Genomic DNA, 23,646 nt, shown 5'->3' with positions numbered 1-23,646 from the left:
TAACATGCTGCCTACAAATTCTCTATACAAAAACATTTGACTCTGTTTAAAGTGCAATAATTGTACTTTAAAAGTATTTCCCAATTAAAAACAGCCTTTCTTGGTTATATCACAGATCAGTTTATTTTATATTATGTCGAGCTTCTCTACAATGACACTTTTAATATTGGGACAAGTGTGACTGCTCCATTTTGATAATTCAAAAGTTTGATTTCTTTTATCTATAAAATCCTACATGATAACTATAAGTGATTAGAGCTGATGTAAGATTGGATATAAAAAGGCTGCCTTTTGATTTTTTATTTCTTTTATTTCCTCTTCTTTTTTCTTTTTTTGTGTAATGATACAATATTTTGTAAATGTTTTGATTGCTTGTGATTGTGATTTGTTTTGATTTGTTCAATAAAAACATTAAAAAACAGCCTTTCTTTGTGGGCAGTAAATTCTTTGCAAATTTGCAAAGATCGTGGCTATGAATTAAACCGGTGCCTCTTGGACTGTTTCGAAGAACGCATGATGATAAAAGCTGTTTCGGTAAAGTAAACTGTGTACTGTGGAATAAAGCTGTGTAAAGTAATGCATGACTGTATGAATGAATGGAACATATTCTTGTACGTGATTTCACCACTGTGTTTTAACAAAGGGGATTAATTTTCTTATGTAAAAATCCAAATCAATTGGAGACAAATGACAAACTCTGCATTGAAATACTTTTAAAGATACATACCAGTAGTGGTAACGATCTCAAAATGAGTTCAACAAGAATCCAATGAAATTACCACCAAAGTGTTTGTATGTATGAATAATAAATATGTGCCAAAAATGCATAATTGCTGAGAAATGAGCAAATAAGCACGGAATTCCGTCAAATGCCGGGTATTTTTCGAAGCAATGTTAATACACTGTCCCATATATGCTTTTCAGTGTTCATCACCATTTTCGATTTTGAGCTAAGATTTCATGATTTTACAAAGATAAGTTTACATTAATGTACCAGATCTAGATGTATGATAATACTGTGACAATTAACCTTGATTTAAAACACTTTCTCATGAAATAATTGTTTGCTGCAACTACTGTCTTTTACCTTTAAAAGACATAAGTTAACATAATAGGTCTAATAAAAAAATTAAAAAAATAAAGTTTGATGTGTGTTGTACAGGCGAAAGGTTTTATTTATTTCTTGGGGTGGGCTACTTTTTCACAACTTACTGCCTAAATCTGCAACATTTGATAAACTTTTTTCCCCTTTTTTAGAGTCCAGGGCTCTTTTAGGCATTTCAGGTTCAAAATTACCCCAAACCCCAGTGTATTTTTTCCACTAGTGTTGTATTTAATATTGTCCATGTGTGTAAAAAAAACACAAAAATCTCCATGAAGAAACAAAAAATTACACGACAATTTAAAGGGGAATCAAACCCAAATAAAAATTACTTTTTAGAGGAAAAAGAAAAATCAGACAAGTTGTTAAATGAAAATTTGAACAATATTAGACAAACAAGAAGAAAGTTATGAATTTTAAAACGTTGTATTAATCGCTAATATCCATGGACACTTCAAATTGGCAACATTTGTGATGTCATAGTGATGTATGGCAAGGACTACTCTTCCACTTACTCCAATATATACAATTGCTTTTTAAAAAAATTCAAGTTTTAATTCAAATTATATTTTTCTTTCATCAGGACAGAAAACAAAGTAATACCCATACTACACAAAAAGGGAGACAAATAAGATTATAATATAAACTGCAGGCCGACTTTATTGTTGCCTTGTGCCTCTAAAGTTTTGGAAAGAATAGTTCAAAAAAGTTACTGAATTATTTGAAGATGCATTTCTTGCTTTGCCAAAATTAGTTGGGATTTCAACCAAAACACTCCACTGTAACCACACTAGCCACAGTAACAGATGACTGGTTCAACAAAATAGATAGTGGCTCCGATGTTGGCACTATTTTCTTAGATTTGCAAAAAGCGTTTGACATGGTCGATCACTTACTTCTTATTTCTAAGCTTTAGTCTATTGGTGTCAAGGATAAAGAATTACAATGGTTTACAAACTATTTATCCAACAGAAAATTTAGAAATTGTATCAATAATGTACTTTCTGAAGAAAAGGCGATTACGAAAGGTGCACCACAAGGTTCTTTACTGCGACCGCTGTTGTTCATCATTTTCATAAATGACATACATTTTGCTTTCGAGGAGTGCAAAGTTCATCTTTATGCAGATGACACACTCATTCATTATTCATATAAAAATCCTGAAGTTTTAGAAAATGCCCTAAATAAAGAGTTTATAAAAGGCCTGGTAATATGGATGAATAATAACAATCTAAAGATCAATTAAGACAAATCTGTATGCATGTTACTTGGAACAGGCAACATGCTAAAAACACTTTTGAATATAAAAATTAAAGATCAGCAGTTGTCTGAAGTGAATAGCTTTGGATATCTTGGTATTCATGTAGATGATAAATTACAATGTTCACATTGAAAAGATGTGTAGCAAGATTAGTAAAATGGTAAATTATTTAGGCAGATTAAGACAGTATGTAAACATGTCTGAACTTAATAAATTGATATATAAATGTATCTTCTTACCCCATTTTGATTATGGAGATGTAATTCGGCAGTCTACCAGCAAAAAATGTTTATCACAACTGCAGAAAATCCAAAACAGGGCTGGACGGATAATAACCAATGTTAACCAATACTCTAATACTTCTACGAACCAAATTCACAGCCACCTTGACTGGCAAACTCTAGTTCACAGGCAAAAAATACATCTCCTACTCTTCATTTATAAAGTATTAACTAACTTGACCCCAGAATATTTGAAAGACAGACGGTTTTAGATCTCTGCCATATTCCCTCTGAAACTTTAACATGCTTTCATTACCTAATCCAGATTCAAATTATTGTAAAAGAACATTCATGTACAGAGCTTCCTCAGAATATAATAAATTACCCACTAATCTGCGTAAACTTCCCACTCTAACTAACTTTAAAAATCACCTTCATGAACTTTACACACTGTAGATTTTAGTAAGTTGTACACATGTACCTCTTGTTTATGTTTATATATATATTTTTTTTCTATTCATATATGTTTTACTTTGTTTTGTTTAAGTTCTGTTTTCTAATTCGTTATCTCATTATCAATGGATTATATTTCATTTTATGATTTGTCGTATTAATTGTCTTACATGGCACTGGCCCCATGAAAGACCAGCAGTAACAATTATAAATGCAGCTGGGCAATTCCATAGGTTGGTGGACATGAGCTCAATGTGTCTTTGTACATATAGCCCATCTGAACCGTAACGTGAGTAACCACTTTATCTGCACCCCTAGTAAAAACCATGTGTTCTTTATTTTTTTAATTACATACAAATTTGTCTCCCTAATATACTTCTTTAAAATGGATATAATCAACTTTCATAAAAGCCTTGCATGAGGACACTTTTCACTTATGTCCACTTTTCATTTTATGCATGTCCAAATCATGTAACATGAGTAACCGACACATTTCAAAGATTTGCCAGGAGCATAATGAAATTTCCCAAGTTTTGTTTTTATACAAAGGATAGTCAGATTGCGTACTATGTTGTGATAAAGAGATGTTTAGTTCCTATCAATAATAATGGAGTTACAGCTCCAAGTATGAGTCAAGGTGTCTTCAAATGTAACGTGAGTAACCGTGGAATAGCCCGGCTGAATATGGGCTACCAGCCATAATTTTATCTTATTTGTATATACTGTACATTCTATTTGTAATATTGTATGATATTTTCAATCTTACAGAAATAAAAACAACAACAACAACCTGGGTTATATTTTGATTTCTGCCCCAGGGGAATAGGTACTCAGGAGAAATCATCTTGATAATTAAGTACATGGCCTATGGGAAAGCTGTCAATGCCCTTTGTCATAATTTACTTACCCAGTTGCCAATTTGAATTTACATAATCTCTGGGATCTCAGTTTTAAAGCAGCCATAACTTTGTTATTGCTTGTCTGATTTCTTACAAACTTTCACCATTCTGATTTTCTGATTTTTCTATTTTCAAACATATCACTTTTGATGACCAAGGTTGGATTCCCATTTAAAGATAGTGAAAATTCATCATTCACTTAAGGGGAGATCAATCTGATAGATTTATGTATAAAAGAAATGATATCAGAAAAATGTTTCCAGTTTAATATGTTTGATTTTTTTGTAGCAATAAATAATGATTTTCTGGTGAAATTATTCAGGGTTCAAGACTAAATAGTTGCTTTTGATATTCTTAATCCTTTAATCACTATGATTAAAATGGAAGACGAATGAATATGAAATCAAATTGAGTTCAGACGGTCAAAGAGAGCCCCCTAATTCTCAAAACTTTTGCACTTTACAAGGCACTAGGCCCGTTGAATGAGACCCCATTCCCTTGCCTGATCAAGCGCTTCCTCCGCCCTTGTTGCAATCCTCTTGTTCTGTGGACTAGCATCTTTGGTCAGAGCCATAAGGACTTCCAGCAGGTTGGTCTCTACTATCTTCTTAGCATTCTCCTCATTGCTTTCTATAATTTGAGCCACGATGTGAACCCCTCGGAACTGGATGTCCTTGTCCGGTTGCACACAGATGCCTTGCAGGAGCTCTAACCAGGCATTTACCTGCAACAATTCAAAATAAAAAAATATACTCATTGAAAATACAAGATTGAAAACACTTTGATATACAAATTAAAAAAATAGTGAAAATATTCAAATTTTATATCATTTCAAGTTTTTCAGCAGTTACAGAGCACAAAATATGTGTTGAATGTTTTAAAATTTTGTTAATCAATGATATTGAGAAAAAAAATGTCTCTATAGCTATGGGTGTATCACAATACATGATGCTGATGACAGCAAGTTGCGCCCTTACTGCAATGTCACTCATTTGCGGTAATACTAAGAGATTGGTTGACTAAAGTGTACGCAACATAATACACGATTACAAACCTCATTTAAACACTACACGTTCCCTGGAGTCTCATTCATATAGTTCTACTGATTAGATTTTATTCCATCACAAAGGTGATAAATAGATTGTGTGACATCCCTACTGATTAGAATGGGGTTCAATGACTTTAAATGCATCACCCAATGAAGTGGAAATATGGGAAGAACCAAGATGTAGTTGTCCACCTGCATATCTTAATCACTAAATACAGGAAGGATGAAGTTTCTTGCAAGATTTTGGGAAAATTAATGATTAATCATCATCATAAATCCCTAGCCACAAACAGGTGAATGAAAAAAACTCTTATGATTATACTTGAATGTTTAAGTCTGAAACTAAAACATTCATTTTGATGTTATTCAAGTTATCAATCTTTCACCAAGGCCTCCTATCACAAGCATGTATGATTGACCACACATTTCACTTTACAATCAATTTGAGGACTTTTTGTAACTTCTGTACTCCAACATGTACAGTAAAACTCAAAACATCTTATATCTCAGTTTCATACAAACCTGACTTAAAACTAGATTCACAAAAAAGCTTCTTTTTTGCAATCTATGCTTTCAGAAAATGTATATTTCCTTCTTGGGATAGTGTTTTAACAGTATTTGGGTTAATTGGCAACTACTATGTATGATTGTTTCATATTCTCCAAAAAATATCACACAAAATGGGTTCTCTATATTCCTTACATTTAAGTCTTTGAAGCCTGTAAAAGTTGAGCATAGACAGAACTTCCATTATATTTCCCTTAATCCCTTCCTTACTTCTCTTGTCCCTTTTGTAGCCATACTTACTTTCTTGTATGGTATATATTGTATTCTGTCAATGGCATTTTCCTGGCACAACTAATTGCTTTTAGGGAATTACACTTTCTTCTGTAAGCAAACATGTCATATAATTATATTCTTCTATGACAAATGAGTCTGTATGATTTATGTTGAAAAAATGATATTTTGGAAAATAGAATGTTTATTTGAATGAATACAATGTATGTGCATTTCAAAACATTCATTTTCACTTATATTTTTTTCAAAGCATTAATACACCCTTAGAAGCCCCAGAAAGGCGACTTAACAGTGAAAAGCACTTACACGTGACACTGCATGTTAAAAGATATAAATATCTTCCTAATTTCCGTCAATTAAATCTTTCATTGTCTCGTTCCAAGTGAAATGCTAGACACCACAAGCTCGTTTTCTGTAATGAAAATGGGATCGGTTTTCCCCCATTCCCAGACTCATAGGGTTTCTTGAAGAGGATGACAAAGTTTTGAGGTGATTGATGGTCCGACTGGCGAAACAAAATCACAATTCCATCAGTAATATGAGCATAATTCAAGGTGACATCGATACACCAAGAGTAAACACATGGAAGCCCAATATGATGATGTTGAGTATGTTCCTCCACTATGAACTTTGACAGGCTTATTGATGGCAATGACACATCCACTTTGTGTGATTTTGTGCCAAGATTTCAATTAATGTGCACACACAGTGACATTCATGATATCGCATTTTCCTTTCACACATAAATATTTGGACATAAAGCTAACGATGTGCCATTGCTGATGCTTCCTTGATAATTCACAATGATCTGCCAAGCAAGCAACAGACGTTTAGACCTGTATTCTGAAGTCTGCTTAACTTACATTATATGCCATGATCTAACTCTGCTATAATTATGGAAAGCCAAAATTGTCAAAATTGTTTTAACATTGTAACATGGCAAACATGGTTAACATGGGGATTACACTTATTCAGTTATTTAGTCCAAGACAGTTCTGAATGTTCTGAATAACAGGTGAGCTGATAAATTTGACCTGAAATGGCTATCCATACTAAAGTCACAACTTTACACCAGGGGGTGTTTCACAAAAATTTAAGTATGACATAAAGTCGCACTTACATGCTGACGCATACGTGAAATGCAATGCACAATCTTATTGATCAATACGCGCTAGTGCGCGTCCTCTTGGCATGACCTGACCAATGCAGTCATGCCTTTAATAACACATGCAACTAGGCATTTAAGTGCGACTTTAAGTCATACTTAACCTTTGTGAAACACCCCCTAAATCTTTGAATTAAACCCAAGTTCTTAATACAGGTCTTAGAGAACTAAGTTGCTTGGAAACGGTTGGGAACATACCGGTACATCTTTCACTTTTGATATTGTATGATATCAAATAATTCCATGCTGATTTGGGGTTCAAAATGTATTTTCCTTCAAAAGCTGTTGAATTCAAAATACATAAAAATGTGGCTAATTTACCTTAAATATCTTGTCACAGACTTCATTATGAGAGGACAGGATAGCGAGGGTTCCTGAGGCGGCTTTCACTAAACCTGGATCTTCTTCACCAGTATACAGTAACAGCAACTTCACACGATCATTGTCACCTAAATGAAGATTGAATGCCTGCAAAGAGAACGAATAATAACAAATGAATATTGATCATTTAATAACGATATTATAATTGGACAGTGCTTTGCTTCACTTTGCAACAAAGAGGATGTACTGTTGCTTCACAAAGTTGTAGTAAACTTACAACCATAGACACATAGACATGGGCCAATTTGCAATAACAGTTTAAAGCTACTACAGTCCTTCAAGATTGGTTAATAGTACATTTGTTACAGAAATTGTGTATTAGTTATCAATTACATGTACATAACAAGTCTTTATGAAACAGTACCCTAGGCTTGTTGCAGGCTCTATGAATGGTTAGAAATCACACCATTACATCAAACTTTCAATCATTTTCATCACATCAGCCTAAGTTGAAATGCGACCTAAAGGATAAATATTTACACTTCATTCTTAAAATGCCTTTTACTGCAGGATATGTTATGCTACATTTTAACTGGGGTAGACTTAATACTGCCTACAAAGGAAACAAAATAAAAATGTGAGCATCCCATTGTCATTTGACAAATTTTCAACTGAAACTTCAAAATATAGCACAAACAACAACCAATGCCTGAGGATTCCCTAAAAGAAAATATGATATCTCCTCATTTGTTGGAGTACACATTTATACAAACAAATTTGGCAGCATGTACGTGTCGTGTGTATGACAGGAATAAAATTATATGGGTGATATGTTGATGACATTCCATAGAAATAATTAAAACTATGTAATATTGTGATAGTAAACAACTAAAAATAAAATTTCCAATATGCATTGATTATTGGAGGCATGTCTTACAAAAAACATTTAATAAAGGACAAATTAAGCGGATCAGAGAACAAAAATCAGAATTATAACATGCGAGTGTCATTCCTAAAATGAGGAAACATACATGCAAGTATCTGAACTTCAAATTAGGGGAATAATTTTTCTCATAGAGTTTGATTAGCAATAATGATCATTTTAAGAAAAGCTCTCAACTAAAAAAGCTGTACAATCCTATGTAAAAAAAAAAATGTTACTCAAAAGAATGCTTGTGCCGCAGTCTTAAAAGATGTGGAGAAATGCAGAGAGCGATGCGATATCAGGAAAACTATTCCCTGAAATTTGTGATCATAAAAAAAATGTCTCCTTCTACATTCTAAAAAAAAGGTTTTGTTTGAGGTTGCATAAGGAAGGGAATGTCCATCCCACATATTCACCTGGATAGACACAAACAAGTATCTATTTAGTATGAACTTCCCCCATTAAAAGGCGGTTTAAAGGAGAATGAAACTCTTGGAGCAAGTTAGCTTTTGTGAAAGCAGAAAAATCAAAGAATAAGATAAACAAAAGTTTGAGTAAAATAGGACTAGAAATAGAAGAGTTATGAGCATTTGAATGTCGAGATCACTAATGCTATGGAGATCTTCCCATTGGCAATGCGACCAAGATCTATGATGTCACAGATGAACAACTCTCCCCTTTTGGACACTGAAAATATACCCCAAAACATCTCTTTCTGCTCATTCTAATCATATGACAAACGATTCATCAATGATATAATGTTGTGAAACCTCTGTACTTGTCCTCTCATAAAGAGAACACCTCACCTTGTGATAGACTCTATAAATGTGAGAATATAAGTGAAATAAGTACTAAAGTAATGAGGGAGTTGTACGTGTATGACATCACAGATCTTGGTCGCATTGCCAATTGGAGGATCTACATGGCATTAGTGATCTCGACATTCAAATGCTCATAACTTTCTTATAATTCATTCAATCTTCCTCAAACTTTCAACAATTTGTTTCTTTGATTTTTCTCTTTGATATGGATTCAGCTGGTTTCAAGGGTTTCATTCTCCTTTAACTTTTAAACTTTGGTTTAATATACAAAATTTCAGTGAAATAGAGAGGATTAATCATGAAATTGATGATATTTGATGGGCACATTTGTACCTAAAAGTGTAAATATGATGGCATTAGTGTGTGCAAATTTGCGAAACTGCAAAATGCAGCACTTAACAACTAATTGCGAACCCCTTCTGCAGAGTATACAGTGGCTGAAATGTATAATTTTTCCACCAAAATGACATATATGTAACTCAATTCTGACAAAACCAATATCTTTTATATCATACTTTTGAAAGTGCTTTAAATAAAAACCTAGTATTGTTTAATGTCTAAAATTAACCCCCAACCCCTTACAAAAATGATGTTACAGATAAAGCAATCTAACGATACATGTACATCTGAAATAAAACACTTGAAGCAACTATCTTGCATTTCATCTTCATTCTGAGAGGCAAAGTCTACCCCAGAAAAAAAAAGTTTATTTAGAAAATTCGAACAAGATTAATGCTACACCTTGAAGTTGAAACAGGCAAGAGCAAGCACTTCATTCTAATGAAAGCCCACTCATTTTTCTCTCTATTATCTTTTATCGCTTCGCAATTCATTCTCGGTCCTTGGTCAAACTACCATGGGGGCTGGGAGATTTGTCTTTAGGAGAATTTTCACTGGGAGAAATGTGTCCTCCGGCCACACCTGGGACCTATTGCACAAAACTTTTTTTTGACTTAGGATTGCAATCTCGAGATTAATCGTATGAACTAGCGCGATAATTGCCTCTCCATTACAAATTATCTCGTGATTGTTCAGATCGGGATAATTTGCCGGATCAGAAATAGCGTGCTAATTTGTAATAACTGTAATAACTGACCTAGCCCGTTAACATATTCAAGTCGCCCGTAAAGTCACGCTGAACTTTACGAGCAGCCTTCATGTACCTGCTCTTATCTAGGATAGCAGTACAGGTGGGTGTTTCATAAAGCTGTTCGTAAGTTACAAGCGACTTAATGAACGAACTGGCGATCCTTTCTCCAGAACTAAATCAACACCAATGATAATCCAGAGCATATCATTTACCACAAGAAAGGATCACCAGTCGTTCCTAAAGTTGCTTGTACCTTACAAACAGCTTTATGAAACACCAACCAGGACAGTTTTTGGATAGATGGGACTGGCAAGTATTCAGGTGAAATTGTCCATTGAGACTATTTTCTCTAGGAGTCTCAGGAATGTAAAATAATGCAGAAAATTTATTCCAGCGAAATTCTTACCAAGCAACGTGAACTTTGTTGAACTATACCTTTCGGTTGCAACAAGCTTCATATTTGATAAATCAATTCTTCAATTTAGTGATAATTGTTCAAGGACCAAAACATTGGCAATATGATTTCCAATAATCTTGCCTCTTAGAGAAGCCTATTGCATACTCATTAGCTGATACAAGGACTTAACCTCAACACACATTTTTTTGTCAGAGATTGTCTGATACATGTACATTGTAGGCCCCTACTCTGATATCGGCCCGTATTCTCAAGTCAGGTTTAACTTAGACCATGGTCTAACTCTGTGCTAAAATTATGTAAAGCCAAACATGTCAAAATTTTCCTTACATTGCATGTTTCTTATGCTTAATAATAATAAACAGTTCTTGTATAGCGCATATCACGATTATGAATAATGTCTCTATGCGCTTCCAAAGGACTTGGATATTATTACCCCAGCTGTAGCTTGGCAGCCGTAATTACTAAGATTACAGCGCACACGCATTTCAAGGAATAAATTCCTGCCAGGTACCCATTCACCTCACCTGGGTTGAGTGCAGCACAATGTGGATAAATTTCTTGCCGAAGGAAATTACGCCATGGCTGGGGTTCGAACCCACAACCCTCTGTTTCAAAGTCCGGAGACTAATCCACTGGGCCACAACGCTCCACACTGTGCTCTTTCCTAACTCGTGAATGGTGAAGAAAGTTATCTTATTTATCTTTCCGAAACAGTTAAGAATGATTTGAGCGAAAAATGAGCTGATACATTTATACTATATTGTTAGAGATTTATGCAACTACTGGCTGTCCATAGTTAAACCACAACTTTAAACCAGAGTTCAAATTAAACCTGACTTCAGAATACGGGCCATCGGGTTTAATTTAAACTCTAGTCTAGAGTTGTAATTGAACAATGGAAAGCCAATCGTGACACACATTTCTAACAGTACAAGTTCGATCTAAAAGCTCATCTCTTACTCGGGTCATTCATAACTGTCTGAGAATAATAACCGTATCAGTTTTTCTTCCCCATTGTCATTTGTGGCATGATGAAAGAGCTTAAAAAACATACAGTGTTAACAAAATTTTGAATTTTTTGGCTGGCAATAATTTCAGCACAGATTTAGACCGCGGCCTAAAAGTTGAACTGGATGGTTCAACATATAATTTGAAAACATTGTCTTATAAATCTTTTAATACATTTTTATGGAAGCATTTTACAATTCATTAGCGGTGAAACTTAACTAATCTATAGATGTAATGCTCTGCCCCAACCAAGCAACAAATAGACGTCAGTCACCAATTTCTACTTGAAAGCTTTCTACTTGAAGGAGGAGAAGGAAATGATTAAATCTACAACGAAGTGTTTGTTCATAAAAGGAAATCACAAAGCCCCTCGCAATGCCCTTGAACCAATCCATATATTGGGGAAAAACATTATGGATTGTTAAACATTGATAAATATCTGTGCGTGTACTGAATCAGAAGAGATTCAATGTTCGTTATTCTATTATATATATACCCCTAAACTGTCCCTAGACCTTGGATTTTCTTTTTCAGAATTAAAACAAATATATAAAAGCTGCTTCCAATTCTTTTTTTTTATTCAGTTCAATTCAATTTGGAAATTGCATTCGAGACATTGTAAAACAGTCCGGAGACTGACACATACAAAGATTACAGAATATAGAGGAAAATACATGAAATCATGAAATGCTACAGGTACTATTATGTCATGAACAAGCAAAAAAAAAATTACGGGAAGTTATAGTGATTAAACAGAAAAATCAGCAAAAATCATTGATGGAAGTTTGGCAAAGACTCATAAGAGAATAACAGTTGTGACAGAGCTGCCAAGTTGTATTTTGCATTTTCAGTATTCCTATCCCCCAAAATCAGTATTTTGACAAAAAAAATCAGTATTTTTCCGTGTGAGATAAATATGCAGACCTGCCAACCTCTGGGAATGAAAAACTGTATTCTGTGATAAAAAAACTGTATTTTTCCCCAAAAAGTGTATTTCATAATAAAATGCTTGGCGCACTTGCTCATCGCGGCGCTCAAGCTGCATGCAAGCTAAAATGCGCACTGCTCTTGCAGATGAAAAAAACAAACATTAAAACATGTGTATATCTTCACCCTGGTTTTAACAAAATGATTGAAAAAAAAAAGTTACCTGAAATTACATTGATCTAATAACCATATTTGTGTACGTTTTATGAAATAGAGACATATAGAGATTATTTTTCTCAATAAATTACGATTTAGTATTAAAAAAAAAAAAAAAATTCAAAGAAAAACGTACTGCCGTATTTTGGTTGCAAAAACGTACTAAATACGGCTAAAACGTACTGGTTGGCAGGTCTGTTGTGACGTATTACGAGTTTCATTTTTTTTTTAATATCATATGTGAGCAGCCCAATATGCCATGTTAAATGTGTCTGATAAACTAAGCAAGAAGTGATTGAACACCGTTTAGTTTTGATGTGTGATGCTTTGAATTGTCCTCAAATTCCAACTCTGTTAAGAGATTGCCAATTCATATCATGATTGGTACATTTGCCTTTTCCTAGATGTAATTACTGAATAATATTCTTTGTACAGTCTCATATTTTTTTTAAACTGACCCCGAAGTTGGTTAAAATCCAAACTAACCAAATAGTAGTTCAACTTTCTATTCATCCTGCCTGCAATTTTATTTTAACCAACAGTTGGTCAGTTCATATTTTAATCAACTTATAAGTTGGTTAAACATTTTCTGAAAATGGTTTCAGCCTTCTTTCTTGAGATCACACTAAGAGCTGTCTTGATGATTCATTTCATCCTAACTATTAACAATGCTAAGAATCCAATTACTCTTAACCTGAAATGAAAACTTAGACCTAAACCTTCCAGTTTGATAAAATTCACTATTACAAGATTCTATAATCATCATAATGATTTTACCAATAATATAATAATTTTTCTTAAGCTATGAATCATCTCATATATTCGAAGTGAACACCAATATACAATGTAGTTGAAAATCAGCATAATACAAACTACGTTGGCCCTATTGCATGTCTTACATGTAACTCAAAGGGGATATTCTGATTTTCAACGCTTTTTTCTTGGGGGAGGGAGTAAATTTCAATAATGTCAACTTGGAATGAGTTTTGCACTATTAAAGAATATACAAAAATCAAATAATTCTTGTATTATGAACTGAAATACAAAGAAAATTACATTAAGAATTGTATAATCAACATGGGTCCCATTGCCAAAAATGATATAAAAATCAAGAAAAAAAAAAACAATACACACCCGAATTTGAAGAAATCTAAGTTGCATTTGATTTTTTTAGTTTCCTTTGATTGCAACTTTCTCTGCAAGAGGCTCGTAGACTGAGTTCTAAATATAATTAATAATTGAAAAGTAATATGTACTTGATCAAAGCTTGACAACTTGAGGCTTAAGACAGATCTTTATTGACATCACATATAAAATCCAATGAATATTGTGTTGAAAATATCAATAATAAAGTTGAAAGAATGCATTTTAATAATCTGACAAAAACACACATCTTTATTCTCACATCTAGTTACATTTTAACAAACAATTTTACATTAATATTTCCCTGATGATAAAAAATTGAGATGAAAGTCATTTTAGAAAATTCATGCCATTGTTAACCTTTAAGGTATATCCTCAGATAAACCAGATTCTCCACTGGAGAAAACAAACTTTAAAAAAAAGAAGAGGATTAACTTAAACTATTTCAAGTTGGTTCAGAAAAAAAATTTCCTCTATTTGACAGACATAAAGTGCAGTAATCCACCCAAGAGAAACAAATTGTTGATGAAAATTCTTGTTGTAAATTCATCTTGTTCTTTTTGCTCTCACTGAAAATATTACACAATAACTAAATTTTCAACATTTGAACAAAAAGAAAACATTATACCTTATGATATTGGACCCTACATGTACTGTCAAAATTTAATAAAGAGAAGGCTATTGACCGATACTAATTTTTGCCCAGACTTGTTTAAACTGTTCACTGCCTTAAAATTGAAGATGAGGGTTTCAAGGGTCCTTGGTGCTCTTATCATTCATTTCAGAAATTGAAATAATAAAAAGAACATTGAAATAATGCTTCAAACACATAACAAGGGACGATTTTTAATAATTCAAACGAAAGAAGGCTGAATGTAGACACTTGACCTCAATTCAATAAATCAAACAGCCTGAAAGGTAGGAGAAACTGAAGTGTGGGCTTGATAAGGCAAGCCCCCCAAAAAATCATAAAAGGCTCTTAAACTGAAGAAAAATATGGAAAGATGTTAATTTCTCAAAGACACTTTATAAATAACCTGGAGTTCTGTAATTGAAAACTGAAAATAAAAGAGATTTCTTTCCCTGATAAAAACATTGGATAAAAACATTGCAAAACATTAAGGTGTGTAGGTGGCAATGTAAAATATAACAAAAAAATTTAAAAAATGATTTACAATGACAGTAAAACTGAGAAGATATACCAGTGAGAGAGAGAGAGAATGAAATGGCGTGGGAAGGTGCGAAGGAGTCATGGAGTAGATTGATGAAGAGAGAGAGAGAGATAAAGATCTGAATCGAAGAGTCAAGATTATGTCATATTTCAACTAGAATGATTAAGTCCTGTTATGTGTAGACTAATCTCAAATCAACAAGGTTATCAAAATACAATGCTTGAAACCCTTAATTTTTTTTTTTTCAACTGAAATACTGTCTATAATAATGCATTAAAATATGCTTGCCTTTTCATCCTAGTACAAACTAGCATACAAGTAGTGGTAATTTAATTATATCTGAAATCACAAATTGCTTGATATTATTTTTTTCACTGCTCATAAAAAAGAGATCATTAAAAGACCATTTGGTATGTAATGATATCTATTCTTTTTGTGGAGAAGTAAATTGATAACTGTAAGAAAATACACATTAAAAATCCTATTACAGCACATATTATTTTTGGACAATCTTCCCAACCAAATAAAGCAAAGATTGTGACCAAAATCATAACATATGTGGCCTTGTTGTGTTTTCTTAACTGACACTGTCATGTTTGTGATGCTATGAGAAGGAAAAGCAATCAAACAAACACATAAAAACATTATATGCAAACAAAATAGATGAAGTATCCTTTATATGTATGATATAACTTATACCCTTATCACTGATTTACTGTAAGCGGCAGTTTGTTTGTAAACCACAAAAATTCTCTAGAAATATTTTTTATCAATTTATTCAATTTGATTATTCATTGTAAATCAAATCAATTCAATAGGTTTTTCCATTTTCAAGAAGGCTGGAATGATTGTTTGTTCAAGGATTGATTAAAAAAAAAGTCACTTGGAAAATCTTAATCACATTTCTTTTTTTATTAAAAGTTCTTAACGTTTTAATAGATATTGTCATTTTCAGTACCTTCAATTCCTTGATATAAAGGAATCTTGACGTGCGAAGATGGATCCCATGATAATTGATATCATCATTCTATTTTATCTTAAGGCTATATTATTTTCATTCAACAAAGTTCCAATAATTAATTGAAAACATGGCATTAAGTACTTGCATATTCATTGATACCTATATCCTACACATTAAAAAATTAAACCTAAAACGGTTCAATGACTGTTTAAAACCTTAAAAACAAAGTAAATTTTTATTATTCAATTCTCAATAAATTAAACATCGTTGTTTAAAGTATTTAACAACAACTGTAAGGTTCATATAGTAAACACCAATTGTTACAAAAATTTTGAACAGCGTTTGCTGTTTTTACTGTGCAGAACTTTGTAATCATATTCTGGCTAATTGCACATACATGTATATGTAATGCATGCACACTCTCCACTCTACAAGGACTCCTGTATTAAAGGAGTATTTCAGGATTGACTATGATTTAAATACCAATGCTCGCACCTTACAAAATTTGTTCATACAAAATTTGGAATAATGTTTTTTAACTATTGATGAGAAAATTAAAATATGTTACAGTCTACGGTCCAAAATTCTGAATCATAAATGAAAATTAATCGCTTTTATTTTCTTTAAATAGGAATAAAAGCAATTTAAATTCAGAATGTAGTGATGCAGAAAAATTGCATGATTCACTACGAATTTTTAGCCAGTTTTGCAATAACAGCAAAGACTCACAATTATTTAGAATTTCAATATTGCATTCTAATAGCTATCATGAAACCTCTAATCTTATTCTATATTGTCGTGTTAAAAAATTGCATCTCAAAATTATTTTTAAAGGTAGCTCAGAAAAAGCTGTATTTCAGAAATAGTAGTGGCAACCTAGTACTGTCTTAAACTTGTCTCCTTAAAGTCCAGTAGAAAACCTTTTCAAGTAAAAATAAGGTCTCTACTTTAATACTTCATTACTCTAAAATCAAAGCATTCTCAAAGTTTTAAACAATTGAGATACATAATTTCAACTAGCCAGCAACGATATGGTATAAAATATTCAAAACACTGATAATTATGTTGCAGACCAGTCGCCTTATTAAAGTTAGTACATCATGATATACTGAACTAAGCATACTACTGGGTCAGTATACTAAGAAATGGTGTTTAAAATTGGATAGAATTAAAATGAGAGAAGGAGATGATGCAAGTTAGCATGCATTTTGTGTGGCAAGATGGCCCTTGTCTTTGTGCCGAGAGCAAATTAACTTTGCATTCAAAACATCAATATAGTTCCCGCTTCATTTATTCATCAATGCCAAGCTGGAATTCCTGTGTTGTAAAGCATGCAATACACACATAAGGAAATCAAATACTTTCATATAATTATGTCACCCGTTTCATTGATAGAACCTTGTTAGTAAATTCAGATATTTCAGAAGCCTGACAATGCAGTTAAGTCAAATTTAACCAAATATCATTAAAGATTTAAAGAGAAATGAAATTACAAATAGTTCTTTACTACAATCACTTTTCGAAAAAAATAAAATTGAAACTGACATAGTTTGAAACCTTGAGGCAATGGGGGTATACCGTACTAGAATCAAATAAACAACCAAATCTGACCTTCACCTACAAACTTTGGAATTAAGAAAGTCACAAATCAACATGATTTGTTGCACATCTGACAGCCATCTTCATCTATTATTACGTGTGGTGAAGCACGCGAGAAAAATCAGACAAATCAGCTTGGATTCACTTAATAGGCTTAAATGGTCCTAGACGGACACTTAGCAGGATTCCTGATCAAACGGGGGAAAGATGGTGCTTGAGTGCCCCCTCTTGTCCCACTGAGATGCTTTGGCTCCCGGGTTAATGGCTGTTGGAGAGGCTCTTTTACCAAGTCAATGAGTGTTAGATTGAACCTCGGGGACCGAGCCAGTGAAAGTTGAGCTATGCCACTATGAGGTTCGAATAGAGGGGGAACGATCAATCACACCAAATCAGAGATAATCATTTGTCTTGCATTTCTCTCTTTTAAAACAAAATCAAAAAGTCATATATCTTTTGGTGCTGTTGCACCGATTCTTCCAAACATTGCCCCCCCCCCCCCCACCTGGAGATTTATTTGTTGGTTTGGAGTTTAGGATTGGTGTGATGTTGGCCTCTTACTCTTGGTCTCACTTAAAAGATTTGCTAAACATTTTATCACTTCATGTAAGGCCAAAGGACCACTGCATCAGCTAAAATCCTAACTCAATCAGTCCCTGGATCCTCACTGCACCCAAAGTCCCAGAATTTACAACATTTTTCATCATGAAATCTTGAAGCGCTCCAAGTGCCTCACATGGTGAATGGCTGGAATACTCCAGAGGAAGTGGATGATGTGCATACATCTTTGTACATTGTGTGCAGAAATGACCAATGTAATCCGATAATGGGTGTACAAATAACCTGTAAGTGCTTAAAAACTTAGTGTCATTTTAAATGGCCGGATTATCATTTTTTTGCCTTAACTAAAGAAAACAAAATCCACTACTCTTTAAAACTCCGGCAACGTTATTTCATATAGTATATAAAAGCCCCATTTCATTAAGAGTCATTCATTGCAATCAATTTGCAACCCGACATGAATAACACATGGATATATGAGATGTGAAAATGTCGAATGTAAATTGTTTGTAATCAACCAGCACTCATCCATTGAAGCAACATGTACATGATCAGATTTCCAAGTATAAAGGAAGAATAATTACATCTTCTTTGGCGTAACCATTTCTTGAAACCTGAACTATAGCCGACATAAGATGTGTACCTAGTCTGCAAGCATTATTCCCTAATTCGACTCTCAATCGTGAATAAATTATTTTCAGTCACGCCTCACTATCCTTAAGCACAACCAGTGCAACAACATCAACACCTGAAATAGAAAACATTTATATACTTTCCAAAAAACATACCTGTTTCGAGGGGAGCACCAAGCTTCGACGGCAAGACAAGCTAAACTTATAGCTCCCCCTCTCAGTCAATCAAAGAACGGGTAAACAAGAAAATGAGTTACACGACGCAATCATTTCAATTTAACCAACTTTAAATGTATAATGATAATAATACATGTCTCATTCAACAATCTCATCGAACGCCTACAATCCATCTTTAACAAAGTTATACGTATAATCATACTAGGCTGAGGCTAATTTACCCGGTATAAAAATAATTCTAAAGCCCCAAATTCATAGAAATTGAAAGACAATCCTTCATATTGTCTTTAATATATCCATCCTTAGCAGTCTCCGACCTCCACCTACCATGTTTCTTAAACAACCTGTCTGGAACACCAAAGTTCGCTGCTGCTGTGGCTCCGCCACTTCGGAGGCTATGCATGCCAAAACTCTTTGGATTCAACCCTACTTTCGCCAACGCCTCTCTCAATAATTCTAAACATCTAGTATAAGACAACTGTCCACGTCTTAACTTGTAACTATTACTGGATTTACAGTAATTTAGAGGCCTAAAAAGAAATACTTCATCAGAGGCATCGTTAAGCCCCGCTGCAATCAAATATTTCCTCAAAGCTAATACGGGGCAGGTGGGGAATTTGTAGCACCTATAAGAACCCGTGCTCCTTGCCTGTAAATATCGGTTTTACTTTTCATGATGAAAGTATTCACATGAGACAAATACAAGTCTAAATCACATTTACGAATATGTATCATTTCATCAAATCGTAGAATGCCTGCGTAGGAAATCAAAATCATAGCACATAATCGAATATCTAATAGACTCGTTGAAGATCCATACTTCTCAACAACTGCTTTCAAAATGTCTGGGGTTATAACTTCTTTCTTAACGATCGGTTTGTTTAGTAATTTCTTTAAACATTGTAAAACAATATGTATGAACTTGCGATCACAGGGATTAACATTCATCCTTGGCTTGCAGTCAAAATGCCACTTAATGGCGTAAAAAGCCGATTCTATCCTCGAATAAGGAGCTTCTCTTTGATACAAATGAATAAGATAGCGACTAATATCTTCTGGTTCTGCTGTGTCAGAATTTACTTTATTTTGCTTACACTAATCTCTCCAGGTATTCAACGCTCTGTTGTATTTACTAATAGTGTTATCAGCTCTCGAAGCTGTCAAGACCTTGTTCAAAGTTATATCATATCCTTCATGAAGAGAATTTCTGGATTTAAGAAAAATTAAACAAAACTTATAAGCTGGTATATATTTATCTCAACACAATATATTCAAATTGTGATAAATTCTCAAGTTCAGTCATTCTTATCAAATTCTCAAAATTTAATCACTTCTAATACGTTTTACAGCCATGACAGCAAAATTAAACATTAACTATGCAGCTATCCTCAAACCAGGTGGTTTTATATTTTCACTAAAATTTCAGTATGAAATTCATTAGATCACAATTCCATATCATAATTCGTTTCAATCGTCTTGAAGGCTTAGCAAAACAATAGCTTTGGGATTCATTTCCTTTGCGAAAATATTTATTTTTGCCTTAAAACACTTGCAAAAAACTTTCTGAAACATTTCATTCACAAGAATTCTGTAATTTTGAGACTTTGAATGTTTTCAATCATCACCAATTTCTTCATTCTGAGCTCCGCCGCCAGTAAATTATAACTAATTTGAGAATGAAATCTCATATCAATTCCTTATCAACCTTTACGATGGTTATCCTTTTACATAATCATAACATTCTCCAATTTCCATCACCACTTCTTTGCTCTGCAGCATAAGTGGATCCTAGCTATGCAGCTATCTGCCATGCGGCCGTGTAAAAATTACATGTTGCATTCCAACAGTATAATTTTGAATTAACCTCCATCAAATGGATTGATTACATACCAGCATTCATGTCAGCCATCTCTCACAAACCGTTTTTTTTTTTTTTTTTTTTTATTATTATTTCTGCCTTGAACGAAAATTCCTTGAGGATTATCAATTTTGAAGTATTCAGAGAATAAGGAACGAAAATCACTTTGTTCAGAGAAAAGAATCGGCCAGAAGGGTGCAGACGGCAAGAAGGGAACAACCAAAGTCCCCCTAGCAGAACAAAACCTTCAGATGCTTAAGTACTTGCCCTATACATGCTATACATTCGATAGGTGGAACCAACCAATTATTCTCGCCCGACCAATCACATGAGAAGGGATCAACATGATCTATTAGGGGACACCAATATTTAGAATTGAACTTCTTAATTTTGAAATTAAAATCGTCCGCAAGTCTGTCCACAGTGTGAGGGCCCCAGATTTTGTCCAAAAATCCGACAAATTCATCTGACACACCCCAATCATCAAAATCTATCATGCGACTTAATGCATCTGCAAAACGGTTCTCCTCTCTGGGAGCCCAATGAACGTGAAGACTAATGTTGTTTCTTTTACACAACTCAAAGATGTGTAAACTCATCTCATGCAATTCTGCAATCATACTTCCTTTATTTACAATCGATCCTACTCCTTTATTATCACAGAGGACCTTGACAGTTTTATGTCTCATGTGAGATACAACTGTTTGCAGTGTCATACTTACTGACTTGAGTTCTCTCCAAGTGGAGTTTTTAACCATTTCAAACTCAAACCAATCTCATCCCATTTCATGCCTGCGCACTCAGAAACCCAGGCCCCGCAGCCTGATGGACTTGCATCAGAATAGATGAAAGTCTGTGGAACTGAATAAGCAGAAATAATGTTTACGTTAAGAATATGCAAATTCTTCTCCAGAAGAAGAACACGAATATTAATTCATCACTATTGATCACATTATGTCCTATCCCAATGTACCCTCCGGATGATTTCGTGATGCATAAATCTGGTTTTTAATTTGAGTAACTGTGCCAAACACTGGATACAATGTATCTTTCCAACTATAACTACGATCTTTCGTTCTGAAACCTCAGGCAATTCTGCTTGAAATGAATCTGAACATAACTCAAGATCCTTCATCCTTCTTTCAGTAATCTTTATATAAGCTACTCTGCTTTCCCGTGGTATTCCTAACCAATCCAAACACTGGACAGGAGTCCATTGAGATATTTCTCAACATTTGGTATCAAACCTGCTTCAAGTAAGTCATTTTTCACCGTCTTGACCATAGTATCATACGAATCAAAGGAAGCAGCACGACCCAATCATCTATATACAAAAAAAAATGAAAATACCATTTCTATACGCCAATGATTAACGATAGGCTTAAATCGTGTAATGAAAACAAAGGTAGCTGTTGCCAACCCAATGACAACACCTAAAAGGAGAAAAACCTTGTACCACTACCAAAATCCCAACTAAAGCCTACAATTTTTCATGCACTTGAAAAATGTAATAATGATGATAACCTTGCTTAAGTTCAAAGGAAAGCATAAAATCTCCCTGTTTTAAATAAGACATGACTACATTCCAGTCTTCAAGTATAATAGTGTTCTTCCACAAGTGTTAGTTGACATAACGTTAACCAAGAATCAGTCTCTTTTTATATCTGAACTCTGAATTGAATCTGAAAGGGGGTAACATCATGGGGTGTAGTGGTGGATTCAACAACCAAACCCTTTTTAATAATAATTCGTTAATGGCTTCAGAAACGAAATCGGGATCGATGTCAATGCTGACTTATCATCTTATTGTAAGGTAATTTGTAACCATGTTCATTGACATCTACAACAAATTGAGATGCATCAGTTGATTTCCAAATTGTAAGGAAGCATTCAATCTACCTTTAACCAAAGGTTCTGAATTTCATTGATCATACTCATAATTTCTCAAATAAAATTCTTCCTCCTACCCTGCACATCTTGTCGAATCAACACTAACGTTACTCGATGTTTCCCAACCGAAACAAATTCAACAATGCTCTGTTTCTATATTTCTTAATTTAGAAGGGCCCGCTGACGGACCAGGAGTAGTCAATATATTCCAGATTGTTTGATCTGTGTCATATCTATGTCTAGGTTCATTAGTAAGAGGTGGAATTCAACCAAAATAACACATCTTTTCTTAACATATAATTATGGACTAGGTAGAATCAAGAATAGATTCCTTTGCTACGCCCTTCTGATCATTCTACTCTTCAGTTCTCAAATACCACACTTCGTCAAATACAGAACAAAACTGACATTTACCTTGCTCAGTTTGACCATGATCAATGGATCATTTAACTCTGTTGAGCATTGTTATCTCTGAAGGATGAATCTTGCTGGGATCTTGCTTCCTGATACCTGGGCAACTTCTCCAGTGCCCATGTCTACCACAGGCAAAACGTTCGTCGGTGGTCTGAGGCAACTTGCATACCCGCGCCAACTATTTTGTACATATAAGTTGGCGACACTGCCAAGCGAATATCGATTTCTTGACCCAAAGGGTATACGAAATAAGTTGTCGGAAGTAGTAGAAGAACCTTGAAAATTTCCAACATTCTTGCCCAATATAACCTTTGTTTGTTGAACGAAATAACTTACGCTTTCTATTTACACAAGCCTGAGCTTGCCTCATTCTTTTCTCCCTCATCAGTATTCATCCAATGCGGACCAACCTAAAATATAAAAATGATCTCTATATATTTATTTGATTAATCTCCCATAATTAAGTCATAAAGTAATTCCGCTGAAAAACGAACAGCTTCCATTAACAACATAAGGCCATATCTATTATGTACAACCGTTCATAAATTTCAAAAGCAATAGCCTAGTTT

The 23,646-nt window shown here is 33.9% G+C and overlaps 1 protein-coding gene across 1 annotated transcript; it reads right to left on the bottom strand.

Moving 5' to 3' along the window:
• Positions 1-335: 335 nt before the first annotated feature.
• Positions 336-21,489, bottom strand: LOC129260393 (protein unc-45 homolog B-like). The gene is made up of 3 exons (XM_064104047.1): positions 21,409-21,489; positions 7,269-7,415; positions 336-4,660 (listed from the first exon to the last, which is right to left on the bottom strand). The coding sequence occupies exons 1-3, from the start codon at positions 21,487-21,489 to the stop codon at positions 4,406-4,408; spliced, it is 483 nt and encodes a 160-aa protein (XP_063960117.1). The 3' UTR covers positions 336-4,405.
• Between the last annotated feature and the right edge of the window lie 2,157 nt (positions 21,490-23,646).

The sequence above is a fragment of the Lytechinus pictus genome, chromosome 1, assembly GCF_037042905.1.
Source record: "Lytechinus pictus isolate F3 Inbred chromosome 1, Lp3.0, whole genome shotgun sequence".
Lineage (NCBI taxonomy): Eukaryota > Metazoa > Echinodermata > Echinoidea > Temnopleuroida > Toxopneustidae > Lytechinus > Lytechinus pictus.
The sequence above is the reverse complement of the archived record's forward strand: the minus strand, read 5'-3'. Positions and strand labels throughout refer to the sequence as shown.